At 35.2% G+C, this 10,542-nt stretch overlaps 1 protein-coding gene across 1 annotated transcript; it reads right to left on the bottom strand.

The window, feature by feature from the left end:
• Window positions 1-1,356: 1,356 nt before the first annotated feature.
• LOC130995077 (protein ALP1-like) lies at window positions 1,357-3,617 on the bottom strand. The gene has a single exon (XM_057920224.1). It carries the CDS (start codon window positions 3,209-3,211, stop codon window positions 1,643-1,645), a length of 1,569 nt encoding a protein of 522 aa, XP_057776207.1. The 5' UTR covers window positions 3,212-3,617; the 3' UTR covers window positions 1,357-1,642.
• Window positions 3,618-10,542: the final 6,925 nt, after the last annotated feature.

Raw genomic sequence — 10,542 nt, 5'->3', positions numbered from 1 at the left:
CCAATAAGAATCGGCGCATCGCCGCCTCCGTCTCTCCAGCGCCGACTCGCCCACCGCCAAGAAGATTCACCCCACTGCCGCCTCCCCCTCCCCTGCAAAACCACAAAAAAAGAAACAACTCATCTCCTCCCACTTCAGCCCTTCCCTCCCTCCCTCCAGCGCCGCCCCGCCGCTAATAAGAATCGGCACATCGCCGCCTCACTCCCTCCAGCGCCGACCCGCCCCACCGCCAAGAAGATTCAGCCCACCGCTGCCTCCCTCCCTTCCCCCTGCAAAACCCCTCAAAAGAAAACAACCCATCTCATCCCACTTCCCCTCCCCCATCAAAATTCAAGATTTAGACCTTTTCCACTTCCTTGCAGATGATTCAAGATTTAGACCTTTTCCACTTCCTTGCAGATTTACATGGTTTAGGTCAATGGAGGCGACGATTTTGGAAAGGGGATTTCTCATGATATTGGTGGTAAAGGTGAGAAACTAATACCGCCGCGCTGAAATCGGTGGTAATCGATGAGTTCCCTTCGCAAGAATTAATACCGCCGGTGAACGTTGGTGAGGAACAGCGATGTCGGCGAGGGCAGGGTGGTGTTGGTGGTGATGGGAATTGGGGGCAATTGCGTGAATGAAAAATTAAACAAGAATTACTGTAGCATCGAGCTACTGTAACCGGGGGAGGGCTCCAGTTCTATTTCCACTGTGTAACAGTGTTTAAGGCCGGGCCAAGCCTTAATTTCCGGGCCTTCACTTTTGAGAAATTGGGATATCAAACGGAGAGTTAACCCCATATTACGAAACAAACTATCCTTAACAAGGAAGTCAAACACGCCCTTAATAAATAGTTGAGAGATATGTATAATGTGACAAAAGAAGCCCACAAAATTGATGTATTGCTAGTTTTTATTTTATTAAGTGCAATGATGTTTAAAATATAAGGGGTAGTTTTCAGAAAAGGAAAAATTACAATTTTTGTGAACGGATAAAAATAATAATAACATTACAATTTTCGTGAAAGAGAGAATATGATTTATATTGCACCATACAAAATTTGACGACTGAATATTGAGCACCTTACCGGATTCTTAGCTGGTTTCTCGGGGTTCAAGATTTTTTCTGCAATTTTATATTGAATACTGCATATTCTCACTATACGACTCATTATTCCATCGTTGGATTCTATACAGTATAACATATGTTTGATGGTTTTTAAAGTGAAAACAAAAGTTTGAATTCTACAAGGCGGGACCTAAATTTTGAGGGATTTTGAAGCGAAAACAAGATTTTGAGACATTTTTGGACAAACACTAAAGTTGAAGACACAAACTATAATTAACCTTTAAAACTATGTACAAAATTATATAGGTAAACATAATTAATCTTCATTTAGATCCTACACATACATCTACACAAACTAAAAATATCAAATCTTTGCAGTGTATAGCAATGCAATGAAAGAATCATTCCTGAACTACATTAGTCTCTTCTCTTCTCTGTGTATATGACTCAATTCTACAAATCCAAATAAACCACCAATTTCTGTACAAGGGAGGAAAGCAAAAGCACCCTTGCAACACATGTATAAACAAAGTTTTCCCAAAGCAACACAAATTGTATAAACAACCATCATCACCTTTCACCTTCACGATCAAGAGAGGAAGGAGGTGCCGGCGTGGTTGTGGTGCAGCAGGTTATGCGCGATGGCGTCCCTCGCCTTCATCGCCCCGGCCGACCTCAGCCCTATCTCCGGCACCATCTCATCGTCGAAGATCTCAAACTTGGCCAACTCCTCCAATCCCTCCTCCCTCATCTCGCATATGTTGTGCAGCACGCAGCAAGCCCCGAGCACCACGGGCAGGTCCTGCAGCTTCACCTCCGTCCGCTTCTGCAGGCACCCCCACCGCGTCTTGAGCCTCGCGAACGCCTCCTTGGCGCAGCGCTGCACCTCCGCGATCTTCTCGTTGAAGGCGTGCTGCGTCCACGTCAGGTGCTGGTGCGTGTAGGGCACCAGCACCCAATCCATCAAAGGGTAGCCCGAGCCCCCGACGATCCACACGTTGTAGAACCCGGCGTTGGCGCGCTGGTAGAGCGTCGACTTCTCCAGCACCTGATCGTCCGGCATTGAGCCGGGGTAGCCGATGCAGACGTCGGTGAAGACGCCTCGAGGATCAACCACGCCCTGCACCGTGATGGAGTAGGAGGTCTTCTGGTTCCGCTCCGTGTGCCTGCGGTTGAAGTAGGCCGCCACGCTGTTTTTGGGGGCGATGATCGGAATGTGGGTGGTGTACATTGATCCGACGACGTTTGGGATGCCGGAGACCGCCTCGAATTCGGCCTTGAGCTTGCTCAGCCCCTCGTCGTCCGGCCACCGGAGGAATTTAGGCATCAACACGTTCCGAATTGCGGAGCAGACCTCGAGGACTAGCTTGTGGCAAGTCGAAATCCCTAATCCGAATTTCTTCGAGACGAGGCGGAGCGGCTCGCCGGTGGCGAGCCGCCACACGCACACGGCGACGCGCTGCCGGACGGGGACGGCGTCCCGCAGCATCGTGTTCTCCTTCGACACGACGGAGCTCAGCTCATTGCATATGAAATCGAATGTTTCCTTCCCCATCCTAAACGCCTTTTTGAATTCCTCATCGGGGAATTCAGGACTGTTGCATTGCTCCCACCAATCCTTGGACCGGTTCCTCACCCAGAGGCGCCGCTGCGGCTGCGCCGCAGCGGCGGATTTCTCGCCTTCCTCGACGTCGTCGGCGGAGGCGACCGCAATTGCGGCGGCGGAGAAGGAATTCGCCTTGGATTTGCGGCGGCGCGCGCCGTCGGCGCGCTCATCGGCGCGGTGGAGATCCTCCGATTTGGCGGAGTAATCCAAAATCTCTCGCTTTCTCTCTCTATGAATCTCCTCATACCTAATTATCTCTTCCTGATTTGATTTCTCCACATCTTCGAGATCGTCCTTTTCCTGATCCTGCAGCAGAGTTAAGGAGGTGATGATCTCGTTGAGGCCTTTGACTTTCACTTGCTTCTCATCAACCGCATCGAGATTTCCGGCGGCGTCGGCTGAAGTCTCTTTCCTCCTCCGCTTCCGCTGCTGCTGCTGATTCTGCTGCTTGCCTTCGTTCATCTGAAACTTAGAGCGCGGGAAGAGGTCCAAGGCTAGGCGGAGAGAAGAGCAATCGGGATGTTGGTTGGCGGAAGGAAGCTTCATATACATGCGCGTGCCATGTGCTCGACGAAATGCGTGAACCGGAAATGTGAACGCGGCGGAGAATGTCAACACTAATGAAAATTGCGGCTTTTGGAAAACTGGGGTCGGCTTAAATGCGCAGAGGAAAAGTTGGGCGATTGGTGTGAACGCAGCTTCGGGATTGAGGAAGTTGCGAGGCGGCGATGAGAGAGAAAGAAGAGAGAGAGAGAGAGAGATTTGGTCAAAGACGGTGCAGAGAGTTGAGAAATGTGCCTACGCGTCTCTGATTCATTATTTTTTTCTTTTGTCTTTCTTTATAACGGCCTCTTTTTGTTTTATTTATTTTTGTTTTAAAAAAAATACTTTGTGGAGATAATTGAGATATTTGTTTTTGTTTTTGTTTTTTAGGTCACGATTGGGATATTTCTTGGTTTGATTTTATAAAAGGTTATTGGTGTTAAATTACATTAATTAATTTTGGCTGGTTTTATCACGATTGTCACTTTCACAAAGATTAATTTTTCTGTCAATGATATAATTAGATAAGTAATTCATATGTAGACGGGACCTCTTTACGTGTGGAAAAATAATTGTACGCAGACGGAATCACTACCTACACAAAAATGAAAAAAGTAAGAAAATTATCGGCCCACAAGTGAGATTGAACCCAAGACCTTCTCAACTTTTCGCAAAAATTAAAATTAATATTGGAATTCAACGGAATAAATTTTCATAACTAAAATGACGTTCTTTTGGTTAGAGCAAAATTAAGTCGAATTCAATTCATGTGATTTGTGCCATATCGATTTTATTTTGAATGAAAATCTTCATTATGATAAAAATTACAACAATTATTAAATTTACAGTATGCTTTTATACCAGTTAGTGTAGTTCAATATAGCATAAATTTTCATATTAAACGACGTTGTTTGCGGTTGGAATAATGTTACGTCGAATCCAATTCACACTGTTTATGTTATGTTGGCTTTATTTTGAATGAAAATCTCTATCACGGTAACAAAAAATTACAATAATTGTTAAGTTTATATATTTTTATACCAATTTTTAAATTAGTGTACAAAATTAAAAATCAATTAAAGTTAGTATGTTTTAAGTTTTTAACGTTAATAAACCTTTATAAAATGAATATCTATCTATAGAATCTATTTGTGTTTTGTTATTGATTATCAATATTATGTCTATGCAAGTACTGGTGTAGGTGGCTATTGAATTGGGTTCTATCTGTTTTTGGAGTATAAGTTTGGTATTTTAAATTTGCTTAGTTACATATGGAAAATGTGGTGGAAATTGTGATTAGAATGTGCTAATATTTATGGTCCACTTTTCATTTTTTTTTAAATGATAAATTTGCAGAAAAAGTAAAGAAGAAAATAAAAGCCCCACATTAGGACTAAAGAGTCTAAAGTCATAAGAGTTAAGACGGTTGTTTATTTTCTTTCTTTTTTCGTTTAATAAATTTTACTTGTGGATTAAGTCTTACTAGGTGTATTATGCATCTATTAAAAAAAGAGTAAAAACACACATGTATTAATATTTGAAGAAACTAATTTATCTATCTTTTTCTTTAAATGGTGAAATCAGCATTCAATTAAAGAATACGAATAAAAAGAAAGTGGGAAGGCCTACCACAAAATCAGGTGGCTCGATTTGCACACGAGGTTTTTGTTTTTTATTTTTTTTACTGAAGATTGTTGAATTCCCTTCTATTTGTCTAATTAATTAACACCTCATAAAATTGTAACTTTGCTTGATTACATCATTGAAATATGATGAAGCTATCACATATTGTGCAATTTTTTTTTTTTTTTGACAACATAAACCTTCTCATATATTAAGAAATATCAGAATCAACAATATCCCTAAACCAACGAGGGAAATCACAAAACCAAAACACCGAATTATCACTACAACTAAGCAAAACTAGCAATATGGTTTGGGTGTACAAATTTTAATTGTACGCTTCATATTATATTTTTTTTCTAGCATTTCTATGTATAAAAAACAACGAGCTCTTAATTTTATGGGTGATGGTTTGTCTGAAACTCGAAAACCACTATTATTGGGTTTAGCTCTACGTTGGTTTCTTTGACATACATATTTTTTCTTTCTTATATTTAAGAGGGTTTTAACAAGCATTGGCCTTTTTATGTTCTTGTGCTTTCAAGGGTTCATTTTGTAATGTTTTTTTTATTTTTTCTTTAGTTATAAAAATCTCATTTTGATGAAAAGAAAAATTCTAGCATTTTTTATGTATAAAAAAACCAAAGAAAAAGTTAGGTCCAACATCATCACTAGAAATCTAGAATCACTCGAGACCTGTGTAAACTTTTTTGTTTATTATTTTCTTTTATTTCTAAAATATATTTTTGTTTGTAGACCAAGTCTACTAGGTGAAGTATATAGACATGTACATCTCTATTCTCTACCATAGTGTGTTTTCAAAATTTTTTTCGTGAGTCAACCTAACAATATATAACTTCTTTATTTCATTTTTTATTATATTTTGAGTAAATCATTATTTTTCATTTGTTTCATTTTCTATTGTGTACATCTTTAAAATAACATTAATCACCTAGGAATATTATTTTTGCGGATTTAATAACAACCACATACATGCGGAGGAATTATAAATTAATCCAGTCAAACGAACTTACAAAAAAAAATGTAAAATTTTATAATTAAATTTTTGTAATTTTCAGATATTTAGATATTTGTAATAGGTTCCTCAATTCAGATACTTTTGTGATTAAATTTTCAAATTTCCGTACTTCTATAATTCAATTATAATTAAATTAGTTAACCTCGAAATTAGCTCATATTGCGATGACAAAATGAATATTCATAAAAGGGAATAAGGATATCAGTATATCACCGAAAGTAACGCATGCATGCACCCTTTAAAAAGAAAAAGGAAATAAAATTGTCAATTTCCCCTTAATGTTTGATGTTTGATTGAATATTATTGAATCAAGATAAAGTTTAGGCTGCTTTTAATTCATAGTCGAAAACCTTGAATTTTTCGGTTTTAACGTGAATCACGCAACAACAGATAAACCAAATTTTGGCAAAATTTCAAAGTTGAATAATGACCTATGGCAAATTAAAGTCACTTCTATTTCTAATTTCAAAAAAAAAAAAATCACTTCTATTTCTCTAAAGAAAATGTCACGTACTATATCTATTTGGGTCGTAATGTTGTTTCCATATTATTAATATATGTATAACAGCTAAGGTGTAAAATGCAATATAAAATAAATACTAAGATTTGAGTTTAATATCCGAATCCTCTATTTTACGAGCATTTATTCTTCTTTTAAATTTAAATTGTCAAGCTGCAGCCTCTGTTCTAGCAAGGCTGAATTAAAGAAAGATTTATGAGAATAAATATTATTGTAATCAAACTTAATTTTACATTGGTTACAACTTAATTTAATGGATTTCTAGAGCTAGAATTTTTGAAATTTTAGCTTGATTTTCTAGTGAATTTAGGCATTTATCTAGGGATTCGGAACAATATTTTTTCTCATTTATATCTAATTAAAGTTTTTATCATGATCTTTAATTTGATATACTTATTAAATATTTTATGATTAGTCAAATTTCACAATTTTAGAAAGAAATAAAATTAAAAAAAATAAAAAATAAAAATAAAAATAAAAATATATATTTCAAATAAACCTTCAATTTTATTGTAAATACAAAATTGTCACTCGATTTGAAATTAATTTCAAATCAAAATTGCATTTTTAATATATTATAGATAGTGAGGAGAAATATCGACTGATTTAAAAATATTATCAATAATTTGTATATTAAATAGAGCTGTCAAATATAGCACGACCGACGCATAATCCGGTCGGACAATGAAATGAGATGGATTCGACTATACATTTATAGGCCCAAGAAAATTCAACAAGCCCGGCCCAAATATAAAGTGGTCCGATGGGCTCAATCCGGATATATAGAACCCAAAAAAATAAAGCAAACTATATGCTTATGTCTGGTTTAGGTGATACGAAAATTTGATTTGGGTTATTTTATAAAGCTTCTTTGATTGCAATATTTGCCATAACTTAGAAAATCATCAAATTTTGTATTGTTCATATATATCATATTCCCAATTTCCATACCTGTTTTTAATCACTATTCATATACTCAGTCCGTCCCACGAATCTTGATACGTTTGGTTTCGATACGTGAATTAAAGAATTGTACATTAGTGTTTTGAGTGTGTAGTTAATAAAGTATAAAAGTGATAAAATAGGAGAGAGAAGGTAATAAAAGTGATAAAGTATGAGAGAGAAGGTAATAATTATTACCTTATTTGAAAATGTGTCAAGATTTGTGGGACGGCCCAAAAAGAAAAACGTCTCAAGATTCATGGGACGGAGGGAGTAGAATTTAGTAAGAATTAATCAAGAAGCAAGCAGTCATTGGAGATACTTCAACATGACATGACATGATGTTATTACATTTTTAACATGGTCATTCTTAAAAGATAGTTCGAAATTTAATTCGATGGTGACATTTTAATTTGGATTACAATTATTATTAAATAGTCTATATTTGTTTGTTTTTTCAGCCTATAGTTAGAGTTAAAATATTCGATCAAATATCGGATCAGAAGTATGGTCAGAATTCAATCAGACGATCAAAGTTTAAATGACTAGATGTCTAAATGTACATATTTCAATTGGATGGTCAGTCACAATTAGCCGAAATTTTTGACACAAACTAAAAATTGAATAAAAGAGATAAGTACAAGTTAAAAAATTCATCAAGAATTAAAGTTCGATCTATTTTTTAAGTATTTACATATCAAAGTTCGTGTATTAAAAATAAAAATATTTCACTTCACCATTTATATCTCGCTATAATTCACATATATAATTCCTTTTTAGGTCGAGAGCGAGCAAGATTGTTTCAAATACGATTTTTCATTTTATGTTAAATTGCACTCTCTTCCTCCCTTACAATGTACAAATGTGCACTTTTTACTATTTTGATATGTTTACAAAAATGTAAGTATACATCTTTCACTTTTAGGGCGTGTTTGACATTGGTTAATACACTGTATTAGCTAATTTAGTACAGATCAGTCTAGTGTTTGGTATTATATAGTAATAATGCGGATGACCAGGTTTAATCCCACGACCCAGTATTATTAATCCAGATTTCTTAAGATTAATAATACCACCTCCCCCCTATGATTAAGTTAAACCAGGATATTCTATATTTAGCCATGATAGCAAAAACACCAACTCAGTATTAATAATATGTCATTATCCACACTAAATATCCTGGTTACAAATTATCCTACATAATCCTTTACTGAAAACCAAACGAGCCCTTAGGCAGTATCATGCTACAAACTCTTTATTTTTTTCTCTCTACTATCTCAATGTATTTACAATATACTACACTCATAATACATTAAAAAGTGGGCCCCTCTCTATTATCTCAACTTATTTTCACTATTCCCTATCAAAAACTAGTTCTTATTTCTCCATCTCATTATACACTCACGTAATATTTATTAAAATTCGTGTCGATAAAAATAGTATACATTTTGAAGGAACGGATGAAATGTGTATAGAATCCTCACGATGGATAAATCCATCATTTAGGGCTTTATTTTGGATTATTATATGTTATTTATTGATGAAAAATACTAGATGTGGATGACAAAATTCTTTACTTGGGATTAGAAAATAAAATAGAAAAGTTCCAAAATCCTCTTTTGAAGAAAGGTACAATATCCAAAAGCAAGAAAAGGATCGAGTGTACAACAATCTTTGCACATTTTTGGTTCCCACTAAGGTGGATTGTATGCAGAGAAAAGCACAATCGAAAGCTGCAGATAGAAGTAATTATTTATTTTTTATTTTTTTCTAAAATATAATTAAAACATCTGTATAAAAAAATGATAACATTCTATACGAAATATTTGTGTCTCGACAAAAACTTACATACTATAATAGATGACAAACATGGATTTTTATATTTTTAAAGGTATAATTGGATCGAATTTATTTAGGAAAACCAGTTTATAGTTAAAATTTGTCAATTTTTTGAAAGTTTAATCATTTTCAATCAATTAAACTAATACTCCGTCCGTCCCCAATATAAGTTTCTTTTTGAGGACGGTACGGGTTTTAAGGAAAATGGTAAAGTGTATTGATAGTGGAGAAAAATATGTTATAATTAGTATTGAGAGTGGTGAAAAAGTGAAAAAGTGGTATAATTAGTATTGGGAGTAGTGAAAAAGTGAAAAGTAAGAATAAATAAAGTATTATTAGTGGTGGGGTAGTTGTCCAGAAATAGAAAGAAAGAAAGAAGAACTTATTTGGGGGACGTCCCAAAATGGAAAAAGATGAACTTATTTCAGGGACGGAGGGAGTATTTTTTAACAGATTACACACTAATAAGCAATGACCCAATTCTTTTATTTATAAATAATAATATTAAATAAATGTCCATCAAAATTCGATGAATTGCATGAACGTATGATTGCAATTTATCAAGTATCAATCCAAATATCCAGAATTTATAGCCATGAAATAAAAAATCAATATTTCATCATTCAACTTAGACCATTTACAATAATACCGACTTAAGTCAAAAAAGCAAGAAATTTGTCTGATGATTTTGTTTCTTGAGTGGACTTTTACATACCTGCTTTTGCAGAGAGCGGGCCACGATAAATAATTATTTGAATTTTGGTTTCAAATTGTGTGAAATTCCTACATGGTTAATAATTTTCCAAAAAATATTTTTTTAAGTTTGAAAGCAAAATTATCTAGATTTAGATTAGTGGAAATTACTCAAATATATTGCATATAATGTTGACCTGCAGTACCATACAAGCCAATGAATATAGGCATTTTATAAATTGATCTCAAATTGGATTTGCTATTAGTAATAAACAAATCCTACATTTCGAACTTATTTGCTATCAATGTTTAGAAATTAACTGATCAATGAAAGTAAGACTAGTAATACAGTAAATAATATTGTATCGTTAAATTAATTTATCTCAGGGGTGAAGTTGTTTTTCAAAAAAGACTAGTAAAATAAGAGAGAATCATAGTTTTATCATGTTTTTTATAAGAAAAGGAATTTAATTGAAAATGAAACTGGGTACCAGAAGTACCATAAGAACATTACAATATAACAGGAGAAGACCCACTTGTGATCCAGCCCTCAAAACTCGATTCGGTGTTAAGAAAACCGAAAACCTTTCCCCATCCCCACATCCTCACTTTAATCTCCGTAACCACAGTGTAAATGTCCCAGCCTTTTCCGTCAAATTTGCTCGCATTACGGCATCTCCAGAA

Source organism: Salvia miltiorrhiza, chromosome 7 (genome assembly GCF_028751815.1).
Source record: "Salvia miltiorrhiza cultivar Shanhuang (shh) chromosome 7, IMPLAD_Smil_shh, whole genome shotgun sequence".
Taxonomy (NCBI): Eukaryota; Viridiplantae; Streptophyta; class Magnoliopsida; order Lamiales; family Lamiaceae; genus Salvia; species Salvia miltiorrhiza.
Note: the sequence above shows the minus strand (reverse complement) of the source record. Positions and strands in the feature narration are given on the sequence as shown.

Excerpts from the sequence above, each read along its gene's own strand:
- LOC130995077 (XM_057920224.1), bottom strand. The coding sequence starts at position 3,211 with ATGTATATGAAGCTTCCTTCCGCCAACCAACATCCCGATTGCTCTTCT.